At 36.6% G+C, this 20,829-nt stretch overlaps 1 protein-coding gene across 1 annotated transcript; it reads left to right on the top strand.

The window, feature by feature from the left end:
* Positions 1-258: 258 nt before the first annotated feature.
* Positions 259-19,623, top strand: ZNF786 (zinc finger protein 786). Its single transcript, XM_051962374.1, has 5 exons — positions 259-351; positions 6,746-6,872; positions 11,226-11,366; positions 12,554-14,584; positions 15,091-19,623. The coding sequence occupies exons 1-5, from the start codon at positions 259-261 to the stop codon at positions 15,132-15,134; spliced, it is 2,436 nt and encodes an 811-aa protein (XP_051818334.1). The 3' UTR covers positions 15,135-19,623.
* The last annotated feature ends 1,206 nt before the right edge of the window (positions 19,624-20,829 follow it).

The raw sequence follows: 20,829 nt of genomic DNA, 5'->3' as shown, positions 1-20,829 counted from the left end.
CGGAGGCGGCGCTGTGTGACCAGCTTCCAGGAATAGGCAGCTTCCGGCGTTAAAAGGGTGTGGAGTCCCAGAATACATCGCGGACTTCTCTGACTACCGCCGTTGGGGCGAAGGGGAGGGACTTTGCCAATGTGGAGGTGAAGGGGGCGTGAACGGACGGAGAGGCGGCTGGAGGCCGGAGAACAGCCAGAGGGGAAGGGCCGGCTCGGAGCCCTCCTCTGCTGATTTCCTTGGCGCGTGGGAAGGAGACTAAAGGCCATGGCCGAGGCGGCTCCTGCGCCGGTGAGAGATTTCCCACCGTCGCGCATGGATGACCGCTGGGCCGCCGGTGACTCCGGGCTGTTCGCCGGGGTCGGGGGTGGGCCAAGATTGGGGGGCCTGGTTCATCTCCAGGGAGGTGCTAAAGATCGCGACCGGCCGACTTCCTAGAATACGGAGGTGGCCCGGCCCTGGTAGAGTCTGCTGTTGGCCAAGGGAGCAGCTAAGCAGGCTCGGGCCATGGAGGTCGGAGATGGGCTGCTTTGGGGCGATCTCGCCGCTGGTCTTGACAGTCGGATTCATTCTCGACAGACGGGGTTGGGGTGGGCGAAATAGATTTGGCCAAGATCTCACAGATCTGGCAGAGTCAGGACTCATTCCCAAGGTTTTCTGAATGCAAATTCATTGTTCTTTCCTATGTCCATTTGAATTTTAAAAGCCTTTGCTTAAAATCATAAAAATAAATAATGAAAATAGGCATTAATTTTAAAAAAGTGGAATAAACGAATTTTGGCAAAAAAAAAAAATACCGATATTTTGTGAATCATACACAAAATTTTAATTTGCCGTGCTTATATTTTACAAAATCAAGAAAAGAAATGAATATCTCTTTTGCAGGAAAGGGAAGTTGAATTGTAATTTATCCCCAGAAGTCCGGACAGCAGACAAGCCAAATGAAATTATTTGAAAACATTTCATGCTTATAATTCTGTATCAGAATCAGAAACTGTTTTTACACGGATAAGTTTGTTTTTGAAATTCTTAGTAATCATACTTTTTGTCCCCAAACAAGTTTTTCTTCTAGAAAGAAGAAAAGTTCGCCTTATTAGTTTTTCTAATAGAACATAAAACTCTGGCTCATGTTGTGATCTCCCCAAAAATAATAACAGAAAGGTTACATGTAAGAGCTCAGGTTAAGAAAATTATCACTATAGGACAGTATTTAACAACAAAAAATTACCCTAAGGACACCTGATTCTAAAATTAAGATGAGTTAGTGAAAAAAAAAATGTTTTAGTGCTTACTTAGTGTGCTAAGAGCTAAGATTACAAATAGAAAAGTAAGAGAGTGTGTTTTCAAGCAGCTCACATGCTGAAGGAGAAAAAACACAGATAGTTTCAGCTGGCACTCATGGGAAAATCGGGATCCTTAGGATGTAACAGCAAAGTATGTAGTCACATATGTTCTTTAATACTAATGATAAATACTCATTTCTGTGTTAAACCATTGGATGGTATCAAGGACCTTGGTGGTAAAAACTTAATTAGATATGGCTGCTGGAAAGAGCTGTGGCATCTATAGAACTGGCTGAGATTTGGGGGGACTGAGCTGCAGGCAGGGTTTAGTAGTCTGGGGAACACTGGGGAATAATAACTATCCTATTATTCCGGAGGCTCCTGGCTTCTGGTTTCTGACTTAAGGGAAGTGATGATTTGTTTGACTTGTCTGCTATGTGCTCCTCTGGATGTCTTGTTCTTTCTACTAATTGGGTTTACCTGTCCTGAAAGGAGCAGTTGACAGCTAGTAGGGACAACTGGTCCTTTCTCTACAGGAATTACTTTCTGATAATTTTCTTTCTTTCCCTGGTAGATATTGTCCCCAGGATTCTATGTGATCTAGGACTCAGGTTTGTTGTAGAGTAAAGCTGCATTCTGTTGTGATGACTCCTCCCCGCCACTCTTAAAAAAAAAAATTTACTCTAACCTATTGTATAATCTTGGGCTTTATGCTCCTTCTGAACAAGGAAAGAGCTTAGGATTGTTCATAAGAAGTCAAGCAGCTTATTACTCTTGAAGAGTCCCATCTTCAAGCCCTATACCTTTCATAGTATTCATGGTACCCATGAAAAATGGGTCTGAATTTGTTCCACAACATGGCCCTGTCCCTTGTTGCTTCTCTAGCTTCCTTTTAGGAATTCTGCAGTGTACAAGAACTCTGATGTTGATTCCCTCAGGCTGAGCCAGTTAGCTCTCACTCTTGAGGTAACTTAGAATTTTGCTACTTTTAACTGCTTCCGTCTGGTACAGTCTCTGGAGCTCTCAATTCCCTTAAGTCCCTGTCTCCTCCACGATACACTCTAATTCCAGTGCCATAGATTTAGAAGTGGAAAGGACATCAGACTATCTAGACCAACCTCAATTCGAAGATAGAGACAACACCCATGGCATATGTATGAACTGACAAAAAAATAAGTCATTATTTTGACATTAGAGGGGCAAAGGAAACACCCACAAATAGGCAAATACATTCCTCTCATCAAAAAGACACCTTTTCAAAAGAAGTTAATATTCTATTAAAGAAATGCAATTGAGGGCCTTTAATAGTTTGCTTTTTTTTTTTTTTTTAAGGGAGAAAGGGTTTTCTCTATGACACATTGAAAAAACTTGGAGAAAAGACTTGAATAACCTCCATTTTTCTAACATCAATAGAAATGGAAAAGTTACTTTTTAATTTAAAAAAGAACTCATAAATTAGAAAAAAAAGAGAACCAAAAGTATGGAATAGCAAAAATATATTGATATAATGGAGACATGATAAAAGACAAGTCAGCAGTACAGGATATAAAATAACAAGATACATTAACAACTAAGTGCAGTAGTGTCAAACTCAAAGTAGAAACAAATCCCTGCATGTCATAATGACTTAGAAAACCACAAATTAACATCTAGTTTTAAAAAGCATTTTGTTAAAAATTTCTCAATTATGTCATCTTATTTGGGCTTCACTAGAGAGTTTTTGTAGGATTCAAATTTGACTTTTCTGGTGTTATGAATAAAGGGAATCAGGAAAACCTGAGTTCAGATCCTACTTCAGTAACTTACTGGTTATATAACTGTGGGTGAGTCACTTTTCAAGTTCAATTTCTGCATTTTAAAAATGGAATTAATAGCAATTAAAAGGTGGTTATGAATTTCAAGGGTGATAGAAAGTATTTTGCAAACTTAAATTTAATTCTAACTATAAATGTTAGCTCTATTAAGGGTCTGTCATTATATTTGAGAGGCTTATTATCTGAAGCTTCAAATTAAAAACTCTTAAAATATTGATTCTGGAATCCCTTTAATAGATTAAAACCCCATCTTGTGACTTTTTTTTATGGTTTTTCAAAAGTTTGCCACAGTGTTCTGCCCAATGTACTAAATGATTTCTGAGATTTTTCCTGACATTAAAGAGGGTATCATTGGAGCACAATGGCTATTTGGTAGTCATCTCTAGTTTTTGCCACATGACCAATCCATCTTCTCTTCCTGTGACACAATGGAAAATGAGTTTTGTTTTTTGTTTTTTTTCCCCTGATGAAACAGAGGCTCTTCTGTTAGTCAAGAACAATCTTGTCCACTCTGTTTTAACTTTGGGCCCTGCTCATTACACACAGAATTTGTCTCTGATTCTAATACATGTTGAATTCTGGCCAACAAACAGTCTTTCCTTTGTGAATAGAGAAGCCATCTTCCTTGGAGTGAGTATAGATCTTGGTAATGAATGACCTGGGAGTTGATGCAGTCAGCATAATATCAGCTACAAAGTTGAACTTCTAGAGGATCTCCCAATCCACAGGCAATCTTTCTTTCACCAGGACTCTGTGCTGCATCTCTTCTGTCACTGCAGCAATATCTTTGGTGAGCAATCATTGCCTTGTCTCTCATGTTTATTACCAGAGGATCCTTGAAAAGGATTGTTTCTAGTTGTTACATATTGCAAGGAATCTTGAATGACCTTCATATATTTATGATACATTCCTATAAAAGAGTCTGTAAAGAAATGTTTTATTCTAGCAAATAAATTGCTTTTTCATAATAAATAATAAACTCAATGGAATCTTAATATTCTTTATATCTTAATTATGAGAAGGTAAAAATGTGGTGCATTGTTAAATATCACTTGAGAAAGCTTATTCTTAATAATACCCTCATCAAAGATGACTTCAATCTTAAAGATATCTTCAAACTTGTAGATATTTCTTTTAAGATTTTATATAGATATTATTTGTAATAGGCTTTGTTTTTAAGATTTTATATAGATGTTATTTGTAATAGGCTTTGTTTTTCTTGCCTTCTCATTGGGTAAAGAAGAAGGGTGGGGCAGGTCATGAGAGAATAGGAATTGAAAATGAATTTTTAAAAAGATTTTGTACAGGTGGAAAACTAGATTAATAGTTACTCATATTCTTATTCTCTGCAGCTAGATAATATAGTGGAATCAGGAAGACCTGAATTCCAATTTGGTTTTAAATATTTACTAGCTTTGTGACCCTGGGCAGGTTATTTAACCTCTATATATCTTAGTTTCCTCATCTGTCAGAAAGACATGAGATAATATTTGTATGTTGCCTAGCATTTAGTAAATGGTATTTAAATATCAGTATGATTCACTATTTTTTCAGTAGTTGGATTTTTCTCATAACTTTGTTATTTTCCCTTTCAGATATTTTGTATATTGATTTCCCCAACACCCTCACAACTGTATCATCTTCATCACATATCCCCTTTGTATATCCTTGATCCATTCTAACTGCTTTTCCTTTCTTCTTCTTACTGCCATTTTAAATTTCCTTCATAAGCAACTTCAGAACTGATGTTAAGGCCCAAGTGTAGTGGTCTAGTAATCTTTCATTGAAAAAAGTTTGTCAAAATACTTTTTACAAATCTTTTCCATCTGCTGTTTGTTTTCCATTTTCATGTCTTTGGATGGCTTTAATTGGATATCTTTCCACACTTATGTAAACTTGTTTTCTCTTCCTCTGCTTGTTCTCCTTTATGAGATCAAACTTCTTATCATTCATTAATCTTCTTCATAATGTAATAATACCTGTGCTAGAACTTCTTCCTCAGCTGGCATTTAAATTGACAGGCCTAGTCCCCAGGAAGTGGCTAACTACTGTCAGCATTGGAGGGGCAGCCCTGAGGACCTGAGTTTTTGGTATTGTGGTTCACAAGATCCATTGGTATACTTTCACTAACAATCAGCTTGACAGAATTATCTTTTAGAAGATATTAAGCTCTGATAGCAAAAGCCTAGGTATAAAAACACTCCCAAGTCAAGGTTACCCTCTCCCACAGCTCTATTCAAGGTTCTAGGTAGTAGGGACAGGCTTAAAGTACAGAGGGAGGAAGCCCTTATTAAGGACACACAACTCCTGGTCTTTGGAAATCTTCCTTTTCTTTCATAGTGTTCTCATACAGTTCTTCAACAAGGCTTTCTCCTATGTGCTTTTAAAGATTTCCATAACTGGCCCTTCTCCCTTCCATAAGAGTCATAGCCTGAGCTTGCATGTGTTTATACTCCAAGCTTAAGGTGCTGTCTTCTTCTGGTCCAGTCTTTCTGATCCCAACTGAATGCACTCTGTGCTACTGGTCCTATCTCAAATGATAAAGGGATTTTTTTTTTGGGGGGGGGAGTGATGGAAATGCAGAGAGCAAGAAAAGAGATATACAGAGTGGTAGAGTCTAACTCTTAAACTAAATTCTTATAATGACTTATTTCACCACTAGACTGATTCACTTAACCAAAAGACTGAACTGAACTGTTTTGTTAATTTTATACATAACCCACTGTGTGACTTGATTTTCTCAACACATCCATCACAAGATAATTTTCAGTATGAAAATATCTATCATTCAACTGCCAAAGTTCTTTAATTGCCTCAAGCTGGTCATAGACTGTCACAATTAGTTTATACCACTCATTCATTCATTCATGTGCTTGGTAATGGCATTACATTAAAATTTACAGCAAAATTTTATAGACAGATTTATATTCTGACCTAATGTTTCCTTTGACAGCTTTGATAGCCCTTTAACAAGAAAATAATTTATTTGCTGACAAAGGCTTTTATGTTACTTTGGTCTCATTGTTGTAGCAGTTTGTATTGCTTAGATGTCTGAATGAAATTGTTATATGTTTTTACATATATCATGATGTTATCAGTTTTTGTTCATTTCCAATTTTTTATTTTTAATGAGTTTAATCACTTAAATTATACTCAGGTTTTTTCATTATTATTCCTATATTTGTGGTATTTATTTAAACAAATTTAGATATTTGTTCTGATTAGTTTATGGTCAGGAAGTACCATAGACAGTGGACTCAAGAATCTTCCACATCAACAAAAAATCATTTTTGTCTTTTAAAATAAAACCTTCATATTTTAAGGTGAAAAAAGACATGAAAGCAAGCACAAGGAAATTTAGACAAGATCAAGGACAGAGCAATTTTGTTACTAATGTGATAAGCTTAATGTACCTAAAAAATTTCAGTTTCATATATTGGAATTGTTACGTTCATAATAAAATTATTTCAAAAATAGTTATGAAGGGGGGCGGGGTTGTCATGTGTGAAAATTTAAGGAGATCTTTTTTAATTCCTAAAAGTACACTTTTGCAGTATTGTCTGAAAAAAAATCATATTTGGGATGGTCTTTTGAAAATTGTCAATAAGGGACAAAATATCAGTAAAACTAACATGTGTTTTTCACTTGTGATTTCAGGTATCCATGACATTTGATGATGTAGCCATGTATTTCTCAGAGCAAGAATGGAAGAAACTTGTTGAGTGGCAGAAAGAGCTTTATAAACATGTAATGAAAGATAATTATGAAACACTTCTTTCCCTTGGTAAGATATAAATTTATAAAAATATGTAATATGTATAAATATATCGACATACATAAATATATAAATATATTAAAATTTTATAAAAATATAAATGTATAAATTAAAACTTTGTGACTTTCATGGAATCAGATTTTGGAAGACACATTGAAGCCAAAGAAGCTTTCTGTGTGCTATTTAATATGCTCAAAAATCAATCCTAGGAAGATAGTTTCTCATTAAGCTACTTTTTAAAGCTTTGATAGATTAAAAACTTAAGTCTTTATCATAATTTAAGAGAATTGGATTCAGTGATAAAGCAAGTTTGACAAAATGTCTAGAAGTTGGGAATTTTATGTATTATACACCCTGAGCTAGTTGTTATTTCTAAAATTAGTTCAGATCATATTATTTTAAAAAGTACCTTTTAGGAGGTAGCTGGATAACGAAGTGCATAGAACACCAGCCCTAAAGTCAGGAGGGCCTGAGTTCAAATTTGACCTCAGACACTTAACACTTCCTAGCTCTGTGACCCTGGGCAAGTCACCCCAGGTGCCTTGAGGGAGGAAGGAAATATCCTCTACACTATATATTCAGCCTTCTGTCTCTATCTCTTATCTTTGTAAATGGGATAGTAGGCTGTTCATAATTGAAATTTAATAATCCAAGTTGCTTATTCTAAGCCAAGCCTGACTTAAGACCCAGGTAAGCTACATTATATTTCAGAAAAGATTTACTTGGCATAGACAGGATCTTCAGCAAAGATGTTACCATCGTTTCAGTGATTGTAGCCTTTCTCATCTCCTCATGTGCTGCCCAAAGTACGCAGAAGGGCCTGTCAACTTACAGTGACAAGGAGAACTCTTCTGAGTCTTAGGAGTTCTCCTGGCACACTTGGCTTTCATGCCCAGAATAACCATCTTGGAAGACAAATTGGAAGCCAGTTAAATCTTCGGGACAGTTTCTTTGTCCTTTTAGAGAGAAACTAGCTTAGTGTATGTATATAGCAGGGGCCTTTCAAAATTTTGTGAAAAAAGAAGAAAAGGAAAAGGAAAGAAAAGAAAAGCTTACCCCTGTGGAGTAAGGAGGTATTAGGCCTATCTACATACTGTCCTTAGTCATCTCCCTGCCCTTCTTTTCAGATTCTTTTTCCATTTTCCGTCAGCTAGGAAGGGCAGTGCACAGGATGGTAGGCCTGAAATAAGGAAGTCCTGAGTTTAAATCCAGACTCAGACTCTTACTAGTTCTGTGACTCTGAGCAATTTATCCTATCTGGCTCAATTTCCTCATTTGTCAAATAGGTAATACTATTACCTATCTTTCAGTATTGTTGTGAGGATAAATTTAATGCACTTAATGTTGCTGGGCTTATACAATGATTGATATTTATGTTAGCTCTTACCATTATTGTTGTTAATTTCTATTAATATAGAAGAAAATTACATTAGTCTGACATGATCCTTCATTAAATTGCTTGCCAGGATTGTACAGCTAGTGACAGAACACAAAGCTGTATCCATATTCCATGTCTACAAATCCACTACTCTTTCCTCTATACTTTATTTTGCTTCTAATCAAATGACAGTATAAGAGATAAACAATAATTCAATACCTTTATTTCAGAGATAAGACAGTAAACAGATAGTTACAAAATTAATAGTAGAAGTAATCTATGTTACAAGATTTGAGAGATGGGAAGACAACACTATGGGCTTAAAGTCGTCTGTGAAATCTAAGCAGAAGTAAAGTAGCTAGGGTACACAACTATCTAGTCCAGGAGTTAACAAACTAGACAGAGCACCAAACCAGCCTGCCATGTGGTCCAATGGGCTGAGTGATTTTTTATATTTTAAAATATAATAAAATATTATTTAAACATAAAAACCATTCTTAGCTTGAGGTTCTCTCACCATAGTTTGTTGACCTCTAATCTAGCATATATATAAATAAGCAGTGGGAGTGGAAAGTGAAAGCTATGAGGAGACATTTTAATTTGACTTTTTATGAATGCCTAATTTCTAATAACCAACAATTCTTTCAATGGCATTTATGTGTTTATTTTATGATAAAGCCCCAAAGTAGTCTAGTAAAAGGAGCAGTGAATTTGGAATCAGAAGATTTAGATTCCAGTCCCAGCTCCAATACTTACGATGTATGTAACTTTGGCCTATTAAGCTCTCTGTGCATTAATTTCTGCTTTCCACAATAGATGTTTGCATCAAATTGACAAAGATAAACAAGATATATAGTTATGGCAAGACAAGCATACTAATAAAGTGTTGCTGGAGATGTGAACTGGATCAACTGCTTGGAAAAATAATTTGAATTTTGTGAGAAAAATCACTAAACTATTCATTGTCTTATAGAATGTTCTCACTACTGCTCAAAATTCTAGTTTATCCTATATATCCCATGGAAGTCAAAGAATAAGTCTCCATATTTGGCCAAATTTTCATAATTATACTTTTTATGGCAGCAAAAAATTGGAATATGAATGACCATCAATTGAAGCATGGTTGGAAAATTGTGACTATAAGGGATTCAGAGAGACTTGGGAAGACTTGTATAAATTGCATGGAATAAGTAGAATCAGGATAAAAATATACAGAATGACTGGAGGTGGAGAGGAAGAGTAGAAAGAAGAGAAAATAGATTTTTAATGAAAAAATGAAATAAAAAAACTAAGGTCAGTAATTGAGTTCTGTTTATTATGAGTGATACAAAAGGAACATAAGGCAAAAATCTTCATGTAACTTAAAAGCTGGTTGAGAAATAATATTTGCATAAATGAAGATGATAGAAGAAAACATAAAATTATTATAGAACGAAATATCTAATGTAATGGTATTTGGATCATATATTTAGATTCATAAAGGACCTCAGAGGTCATTTAGTTCAACATTTTCATTGTACATGTGGAGAAACTGAGGCTGAGAGAAGGAAGTGATGTGGCTAGAAGTTCTATAGAAATTCACATAAGACTTTCTTATCATCTGGCTTAATTGAAGAAGGCTTTGTAATGGCTGAGACAATGGAGATTATTATTGTAGGTGAGGATGTGGGATGATATTTTAAAGTGGAGTAAGAGTTATGTGTAAAAATGTAGGCATGAACATGTAACATTTATGATACAGAATAGAGACTGGTCTGACAGGAGAAGAAAATTGGGAAATACGTTATTAAGGTCAGGTATGTTCAGTTTATTAAGAGCCTGGAGTGCTCATTGAGAAGTTTTTCTAATCAAACAAGCAATAGGGAGGCATTCCAAATGCTTAAATTTTAGAGAAATATATGATAAGAGTAGTGTTTTAGAGAGGTTTCTTTTGCTTTGGTATTGATGTATGATTAGAAGAGGAAAGGTGAAGAGAACAGCAACTGAAGCATGAGTGATAACATCATGACTAAACATAATAGCAATGGGAATGCTGAAAGAATCCAATCTAAGAGACATTAAAAAAGAAAAATTAAGAGAATTCAATGACTGACTAACTTTGTGGATTCAGAAAAGGGATCATTGATTACCTCAAGAGTTTAAACTTAGAGATAATGTGGGATGTCATTGTACAAAATATAAAAAACTACATGAATTGGGGGTGATAGAGTGATAACAAAGATAATGAATTCATTTTTGAGCAGAAATGACAGCATATTTTGTCATTGGAGATATTTTGTGAGCACCTGGGCTGGAGTAGGATCCTGGGGCTAGAAATAGGGATTGGAAGTTACTCCTGATTTTCATGATAGCAGTTTCAATATATTATTGAATTTCCAGACAAGTAGGAAGGGACTATGGGCCATTCTGAATTCCAGCTTGGCAGATTCTCTGCATCCAGCACTCCTGATGCTTGATACTTAATGCATTGTCTTAGTCATCTTCTTTACTTTTAACTTGAATTGTCATCATCTCAGAATTCACAGTCAAAATTGTTAAACTCAAAGATGCTTTTGTCCTCAGAAATATTGTAGAGAAGATTTCAGTGACAGCCAGATATTTTCTATTCTCTTAAAATACTTATTTATAGCTCATTTAAAATAAAACATTTGTGATATCTCTAGTTAACTCAAGGATTATTTACATAATTCTGAAAACAAAACCACCTGTAATCAAATTTATTAAGCAATATAGCACTTTCTGAGATGTGGTTAAAACTTTTAAAAAATGGACATAAAATCTAACTAAATTGAGGCAGCATTATTCAGACATACAGACTGTTTTATTCCTTTTCATAGTATTCTTAGGCCTCATTTTTTCCCTACATTTATTTACATGCCTTATCCCTCTAATAAAGTAAGGGAACTTTATAAACCACTGAACATGCATCCTCAAATTGAGTACCCAAAAAACTAAACTGCCTCTCTTATGGCCTCTTTTTGCAGACTGTTCAATTTCCAAACCAGATTTGATATCATTGATTGAACAGGGAGAAGAACCTTTCATCAGAAATCTGAAGGATTCACAGGAACCAAAAACTGCTATCAGTTCTAGTGACTTTAACCCTATAGAACAGTTGTTTTGGGGTAAGTGGTAAGGAATCAATACTGTGAAACTTAAGATGATGTGGTCAGATTTTCCTAGCTCTGTTCCTTGAGTGTCCCTTTTCTTCTGGATTAAGCTGAGCCAGCAAACAGTATCTGATTTGCACTGGGCTTATGCACAGGCTGGATTCAGTCCTGAGGGAGCCTTTTTTAAAGAGAATGGTCAAGCTCTTTTCACATTCTCTCTTGCTCTTTACTCCTTGATCCCAGAGCCCTGGGAAAAAGTCACTTAAAGCTTAGGTTTTGTTCATCTATGGGATCTCTCCATCTTCTCCCAAATGAACCTAGGAAGGTATTCCATGTATATTATTGGTCAAGGATAGGACCGCTCTTTGCATATTCTATGTTCCATCCCATAATTCCTTCCCCACATTCCCTACCTCTCAAATGCTTAAGATATACAAGATTTCCATTTCTTTTAACAAGCCAGCTAAACCAGTCTTATCTTCCTGTCCATGGTCTGAAGAGCTGTAATAACTATTATGGGAGAAGGGAAGGGAATGTTATGCCATAGAACATTCTGCAGTAAATTAAGAACTCTGGGGATTTCATTGAGGTTGTCTTCAAGACTGTAAATGCATGTCTCAGGAATGCTATTCAATCACCTGTTCTTAGGGAAAGAATAATAGCAGAAGAACCAACTAAGGTTCCAAGGCATAGATTCAGGTTCACTTAGATAGCACATGTGCTCATTTTCTTGGGGAATCAGCCGGCATACATGTTAGGGAACATGGGAAGAAGGAGATACACCCATGAGAAGTCCCAGAAAGAGAGTTCACTCTCACCCATTCAAGAGAAGGAGACAGAAGAAGGATAGAAGTTTCTTTCCTTTTAAATTTTACTGAATGAGTATCTCCTTCTGGTTCAGTGGCCAATGAGGCCACTAAATTACTGCTTCTATATCTCAAAGTGCAGAGTTCTGCAGCGCTGAACCAGAGTCCATTTAGCCCACCAGAAATGGTTCAGGCTCACACAGAAGAGAAAGGGCTCACCTGCTCATGTACCCTCATTACATGTAAAAAAGTTCTCCTCTGTTAAAATGTAATCTCTTTGAAGTCAGGGATTGTTTGATTTTTATCTTTGTATCCCCAACATAGGATTCGATATACAGTGGGGCCTTGGTGAATAAATTGATATAAATATTTTTTGATCTTTGTTTTTAATTCCAGGACCTGACAGATCCATGCATCCAGGAAAAGTAGAAGGCTATTTAGATTGCCTACAAATTCAGGGTTCTTCTGAGTCCTTACAAAATGCAATAAGAGAGGTTTCTGCTATGTCTAATCAAGAAGCTTCCTTAAGAAACTTTTACAGCAAAGACACATGGCATCTAATTCCAGAAGGGCATAGCACCCTAGAATCAACTTACTGTGAAAGAAGACCCTGTCACAAGCACCAAAATCCCTCTGATTGTCAGGAAAGATTGCCAGGGCAGAGAGTGCTCCACCCCTGCTCTATCTGTGGGAAAAGATTCTTGTCAAAGATCCACTGGGTAAAACACCAAAGATCTCATGGGAAGACACAGTCACATAAATATTCCAAGAATAGAAGGAAAACTAGAAGGCAGCCTAATCTCCATTGGCAACCCAGGCTTTTTTGGGAGCAGGGGTGTTTCCAGTGCAGCGAGTGTAACAAGAGTTTTCGTTTGAAGCAATATTTGCTCAGACACTTGATTGTGCACACAGAGAAGAGGCCCTTCCGGTGCCCCAAGTGTGAAAAGACATATCGCCATAAGAGGAGTCTGATCAACCATCAACTTATGCACAGTGGAGAAAGACCATTCCATTGTCCTGAGTGTGATAAGAGCTTTCGCCAAAAGAGCAACATGAGGGCTCATCAGCGTCGTCAACATCATGGGGAGAAGCCTTTCTCTTGTGTAGAATGTGGGAAGGGCTTTGCTGAGAAATCTAAACTCACCAGCCACATGAGAGTGCACAGTGGGGAGAAGCCCTTCCAGTGTCCTGAGTGTAACAAAAGCTTCCACGTAAAAGGGGACATGAAGGCTCACCAGCGTGTGCACAGTAGGGACAGACCATTCTCTTGCAGTGAGTGTGGCAAGGGCTTCCTAGTAAAGTCTAAACTCATCAATCACTTCCGAGTACATACAGGGGAGAAGCCATTTCAATGTCTTGAGTGTGAGAAGAGCTTTCGGTTGAAGGGCATGCTGAAGGTGCACCAGCGAGTGCACACTGGGGAGAGGCCATTCTCTTGCAGGAAGTGTGGCAAGGGTTTCACCAAGCAATGTAAGCTCACAGAACACATGAGAGTACACAGTGGGGAAAAGCCATTTGTGTGTCTGGACTGTGACAAGAGCTTCCGCCAAAAGGGGCAGCTCCTGAGGCACCAACGCCTGCACACAGGGCAGATGCCCTTTTCATGTTCTCACTGTGAGAAGACCTTCCATCTGAAGGCTGACATGAAGGCTCATCAATGTTCACACAGTAGGGAGAAGTCATTCTCCTGCAGTGAATGTGACAAGGATTTCACTCATCAGAGTAAACTCATTGAACATCTCAGGCTACATAGTGGGGAAAAGCCATTTCAGTGCCCTGAATGTGACAAGAGTTTTCGTCTCAAGGGCATTTTGAAGGCCCACCAATGCATACACAGGGGAGAAAAGCCATTTTCTTGTATTGAATGTGGCAAGAGCTTTACCAAGCAGTCGAAGCTCACTGAACACAGGAGAGTGCACAGTGGGGAGAAGCCTTTCTGGTGTCAGGAGTGTGGTAAGAGCTTCCGTCTAAAAGGGCAGCTCCTCAGCCATCAGCGCCTCCACACAGGGGAGAGACCCTTCCAGTGCCCTGAGTGTGATAAGCGTTACCGTGTGAAGGCTGATATGAAGGCCCACCTGCGCTTACACAGTAAGGAGAGGCCATTCTCCTGTGATTGTGGTAAGGGCTTCACAAAACAATCTAAACTTATTGAACACATTCGAACACACACAGGAGAGAAACCCTTCCAGTGCCCTAAATGTGATAAGAGTTTCCGCCTGAAAGGACAGCTGCTTAGTCATCAGGGCCTTCACACGGGGGAGAGACCTTTCCATTGCCCTGAATGTGACAAGAATTTTCGACAAAAGGGACATCTCCTTAGGCATCAGCGCATTCACAGACCTGAGAGGCCATTCTCTTGTGGAGAATGTGGCAAGGGCTTCATTTATAAATCTAAACTTGCCACTCACTTCAGAGTACATACTAAGGGTAAGTCCTGTGATGTCCCAAGTGAAGCTGATAGTACACGCAAGCGTTTACACATATTTGCTTTAATAGAAGCTGATTGGAGTTGAGAAAGATGTGGCATAATTATGGCCATCTAAGAATGGATAATGGGCAGAAATCAGGAAGAGGAGCCAATTCTTAACCAAAAGACATAGGTGAGATGAAAAAAATTAGCCTCATTTTCAAAAGAATATGTATTCCCCCATTACCCATCTTGTCTCTTTTCCTGTCATTCTGTAATTTGAATTCAGCCTCAAATATTGAAGCAACATTGAAACCAATTCCTAAGTGAGAAATAGAAAAGAGAAAAATGAAGAAAATAATTTTATTATTCTCAAGGCTGAAGTAATAGAAGTGGTTCCCATTTGCCTGTTCTGTTTCTTGCAGACTGACCTGTTTTCTGTGCAGTATCTGTTGTGAGCTTCTTCTGCCCTCTTCTAGCCCTCAAAATCTCTATTATTCATTCCCTTTTTCTTCCTTGATTCTAGTGCCTCAGGAAGAAATGGACTTCTATCTACTTTACAAGAAGTAAATGTAAAACTGGGATTCAAATCCCAAATTAGGATCACTGCCACAACTAGAATAAGAGCTTTATGTGTTGAAGAAGTTTTAAAATTAAACAGAATTGTGATCAATTTTTCCTACCCATTCACTTCTTTGGTAATAGATACCGCTATAAATGAATGGTTATGTGGTAACCCATTATCTCCATCAGAGAGTTTAAAAGGAGAAAACTCATGCACAAAACTTGTGTCCAAAAGAGCATCTTTAGTAGAGGATCTTAACAGATGAGCTAGCTGGATATGAGAGTGGATATAAGAGAACTTTACTCTTCTATAGTTTGGGGTGACAAAGTGACAGCTTCCTCAGAAATGAATTCCTAGCTTTTCCTTTTAGTATAGGAAAGTCCCATCTTTGTGGTATATAGAGATACTCCCTCTTCTTGAGAGCCTTCAGAGGCTCAAGATGTATTACTTCACTTCCACGTCTGTGCTTTGAGGTCTTTGAGCACAGTAATTGGGTGAGGGGAATGAGAATGTGGTTTTGGAAAAGTTCTCAGTTTATTCATAATTAAAAAGGGAAAAATGGAGGATTTTATCGATAGTCTGATATGCTATGGGGATATTTGGGCCCAGGTGGACACTAATCTGTGAAATAATTGGGGAAGCCTCTTTGGCTAGTTTTAGGTATGAAAATAAAAGAAAGCAAGAAGCAATTAAATACTACAAGAGAGTCAATTTAAATCTTTCCAAACAGGTCCAGGAAGAAGACTTTGGGTTAATCACTCAAGAGAGTATCAATGACCTTATAGGAAGTACTTATGGTTTTCTCTCTTTGAATTCTACATATGAAAACTAACTCAGCCTCTACAGGCAGGGATAAGGTAAACTTGTTATACACAAAGATCCTCATGAGGGAAGAAAGTTCTTAATTATTAATATTGCCATGTATAATATCTCTATATGTTTTCTTTTTTTTAGTTTTTTTTAATCCTCATAGTTTTCCCGAGCATTTCTCTTCTCCCTCTCCTAGACAGTCACCCCATCTAACAAATAGTACTTTTTTTAAAGACAAGAAAAGAAAAAGAAGAGGGGGGAAAATCAATACAACTGATCAGTAGCTGAAAAGGTCCAAAAACATATACAGTGTGCAGCAACTTTGAATTTCCCAGTTCTACAAAGAGGTGGGTTGGGAGTATCTTCTCATATCTCTATTTTTGAGTCATATTTGATCTTTAATTTTACTATGTGTGCTTCTGATTTGTGTGTGTGGTTATTCTTTTCAACATTGCTGTAATCATTATATTTTTCCTTGACTATGAATACTTCACTCTGCAGTAATTCATATAGGCCTTTTTGTACTTCTCTGTATCCATCACATTCAATGTTTCTTTTAGCACAGTGATATTTTCATTATATTCCTATACTACAGTTTCTTTAGCCATTCTCTAGTCAACAGACATCTACTTTGTTTTCAATTCTGTGCTATCACAAAAAGTGTGGTAAATATTTTGGTGTTTATGAGAACTTTTTATCAATGGCTTTCTTGGGATATAAACCCTGTAATGGAATTTCTGTGCTAAAAGATGTGGACATTTTAGTCCCTTCATTTGCATAATTCCAAATTTCTTTTCAAAATGTCTTATTAATTCACAGCTCCATCAACAGAATATCATCATACATATTATTTCTTATGGCACAGCAATATTCCATTACAGCACATATCACAATTTGTTTAGCCATTCCCCAGTTGATGGGTCTCTACTTTGTTTTCGACTATTAGCTATTATAAAAAATAATGATATAAATATTTAGGAGTATGAGGATGGGGAGGTTTTTTCCCCCTTATCAGTGACTTCTTTGGGGTATAAACCCAGTAATGGAACCTCTAGTTCAAAGGATATGGATATTTTAGTTACTTTATTTGCCTAACTCCAAATTGATTTTCAAAATTTTTGTACCATTTCATAGTATTAATATACCTATTTTTCCAAAACCCCTTCAACACTGAAAAAATACTTCTTCAAGATAGGAAAGACCTGAGAATAATTTATAAGGAGACATTAAGGAGCCAGTAAAAAGGCAGAAACTACAGATGAAAGAGAATAGATAATTAATGGAACAAGGCTCCTAGATAAGGCCAAAAAGTTCAGGATTATCACTAATGGCCTTTCCAACCTTCTTAACTTGACTCTTACTTACTTTACCATCTAGTGACCTTTGGCCTCCTTGATTTTCCTCCCATGAGACTTCCTATCATCATGCATGTTCACTGACTGTCCTGGTTCCCAAGCTTCCTTCAAGTCTCAGATAAAATCCACCTTCTGCAATAAGCTTTTTCCAATGCATTTTAATGCTAATGGTTTCCTTCTAAGACTACTTCCAATTTATCCACTATACATCTAGTTTTCACATAGTTGTTGTCCCTGTTAGAATATGAACTCCTTGATTACAGTGACTTTTTTTAAAATATTCACAGCACATAGTAGGTATTAAAATATTTATTGACTGAGTGATGAACTATATCTTTCGGTGTGTGAACTCAGGATGCTTTGAGGGGTTGCTGTCTCTTGGAAAATCCACTCTTATGAGTTAGGTTAAATGTATGAATACTATAGAAGGTAATCAAGTAGTCTGTCAGTGAACAGATAGCTGAATCCCCCAAAGTTGTGAGAAGATATGTGTGAGAGCCATCTGATTGAGTTTTTATTTCTCATATGAATCATGCTACAGTAGACCTGGGGCCAGTGCAAAAGGTTATGAAAGGTATACACTCAAAGGACTAGATAAATGGTAGAGAAAAGACCATAATAGAAAAGATGTTTAAAAGAACAGTGATAATTATTGATAGATATTTCTACTGTAAGCAGTCATGTTCCCTAAGTCAGTTTTATGAAAAATTATGAACTTGGGACCAAAAAGGATAGGGTATACCTAGAGCATATTAAGCTCCAGCATACTGGACCAAGCCAAGTGAACAGGGCGAGAAAGGTACACAGTCTTCACTTACAATTGCATTAGCTCTCACTGATTTCAGTAACCTCTTTATTGATGGACTTAGGTCCTATTCACATCCTTATTTTATAATGAACATGTTCATATTCAAAATATTGGTTGCCTGCAGGTGAGCTGATTCAAACAGCCTTTAAATAAGTCAGATTTAGGTTTTCCTAGATTTATCTGAAGGAGGAAATAGTCCAAGCTATTTTATTATTTAAAAATCTCCGGGATCAAAGTTGATATATCAGTCCTTGTGAAAGTGTTTTTGTCATTTGTAATAAAAAGCAAAGATTAGATTCTTTTGCACTTAAAGGTAGGATGGAAAGCCAAGAGAAACTGGGATATGATAAAATGTATATAAAGCAGATTTGAGAGCATGGCACTGGAAGGAAGGTTACAAAAAAGATCAAGAAAAACTTGGATGTTAAATATAGTGATGATCAGGATATGAATAAAACAATAAGTAATGTGAGACAGACCAGTCAATAAAGGATATGAACCGAGGAGAGACATTTTTATCTGGTTTGGACTATCTTATAACCCTAAATGTAAAAATAACTTTGAAAGACTTAAGCTCTCTCCTAGATGAAATGATCCCCATGACACCAGAGGATAAGAAGCACACTACAACTTCCCGGCAGAAAGGTGATGAACTCAAGGTACAGAACAAAGCACATGTTTTTGGACATTATGACTTTGTTTTGCTCAACTATGCATATTTATTACAAAGGATGATTTTTTGGGCCTTTTTTCAGTGGTAGGGTGGGGATTATTGAAGGAGAGAGAGCTGGGATAGTCTCTCCCTTCCCCAAAAAAGAACAGAACAGAAGGGAAGGGAAAGAAAGCCAAAAGGAATCATAGACAAGCAGGACAACTTTGAAAGTTATGTTAAGTTTTTAATGCACTTGAAAAGCAAGTTTTAGATAATAAAGATAATTTCATGAATAATCCTCAGTGTATATGGAAATGCTTATGTGGTGTTTAGAATTTTTAAAAATGAAAAATTTTAAAAATAAAATCTATTTCTCTTAATATATTTATTTATTATTCTACCAACATGTGTATTCTCTCGATTGGTACAGATCTAACCCTAGCCATACATCCTTGTTTTGTATTATTTGTTCATTTCTCCTTCACATAAGATTCACCCAGTGAGCTGGAAGCATTGTTAGATCCTTTTACATTTTGTAATTGCCAATGTAGTAATCCATGCTTTCTATCTAAACTCCATTTCAACACATGACTAATCTATCTCCTTTAATGATAATAGGTTTCCTCCATGAAATTCTTTATATTATTTTTTGCACTTGTCATCCTTAAAAGTGTGCTGCAGTAAATTTGTATCCATCGTGTATGTCTTCATCGCCTTTTGAGTCACCTAAACTAATTCTTTGGCAATTATGGTGACCAAGATTTGTACTCACAGAGTATTAATGGGAGACATTTCATATGACAGGGCATGTTAAAATAATTGAAAATACTGCTTAATTTTCCAAATAAAATTCTTGTTTCTTCCTGTTCCTTTGGGGGCTCATTTCATCATCTTTATGGGGTATCTATCCCAGCAACATATTGATATCATAATGCAATGAATTAGTTCAACCAACTTCATCATAGTCTGAAGAATGGGTATTTTTCATCAATTTAGTATTTCTAGCATTGATTATTAAGATTGCTTTCTTTTGATTAATCATGGATCTTGTGTCAACGCCCATTTTGAGTCAGTGGCATAACTTCAATATAAGATAGGAGAGAAGTAGCTCAATTCAATAAATATCACTTGCAATTGGTGCTGGGGATACAAAGATGAAAAATTACATACTTCCTGTTGCCAAGAATCTTGTATTGTAAAGGAGAGATGTCATATACATGTTGTACCCCTTCTGGTCTACAGGTGACACAGTGGATAGAGTATTAGGAATGTAGTTAGGAAGAATTGAGTTCAAATTCAGCCTCAGATATTGGCTTTGTATTTCTGGGCAAGTCATTTAGACTATGTCTGCAGTAGTTTGGGGAGAATAGGACCAAGAAAAAATCCATAATTTTACAAGATTTCACAAGATCATTGATAACTTTGGAGAGGAAGGTTTTGATAGGGTTTAAAAAAAAAACAGACTGTAAAGGTTCAAGGGTAAGAGAGGAAGGGAGGGCAATGAGCATAGACATTTTTTAAAAGTAGTTTGGCTAAAAAAGGAAAGAGATGTAGGACAAGAACCTTATGAGATGATAGGATCTAATGAAGGTCTTTTTAAGAATGGGAAAAACTTGAGTTTGAAGGCAATAAAGAAAGAAGCAATTGGTAGAGGTGGAAGATTTGAGAAAAAGCATTGTTATAATCTGCTACAGAAAACATCAAGAATAAAGCATTACCTGAAACAGAGATCCCTTATATTACAAAGCACTTAATATAAGCACTGCCATATGACTTCCCAAGGAGAAGCATGTAGACACAGTTATCTAGCTGCTTTCCTGTAAGTACTTAAGGAAAAAATATAGAGACATATCCATAAAAGAGACATTTTCATTCTGAAAATCAATATAATTTCAACTTTCTTACATGCTAGAGTTTCACTTGGGTATTACTTTCACTGAATGAACAATTCAAAGCCCCCAAAGACACAAACATCAACCTTTCCAGCTGCTGACGTATTTCTTTTATATCTGTCCCTATACTTCCATAATAGTGATACTATATAAGTCACCAGTATATCACTAGAAGCTTTCCCT

Source organism: Antechinus flavipes, chromosome 5 (genome assembly GCF_016432865.1).
Source record: "Antechinus flavipes isolate AdamAnt ecotype Samford, QLD, Australia chromosome 5, AdamAnt_v2, whole genome shotgun sequence".
Lineage (NCBI taxonomy): Eukaryota > Metazoa > Chordata > Mammalia > Dasyuromorphia > Dasyuridae > Antechinus > Antechinus flavipes.
The sequence above is the reverse complement of the archived record's forward strand: the minus strand, read 5'-3'. Positions and strand labels throughout refer to the sequence as shown.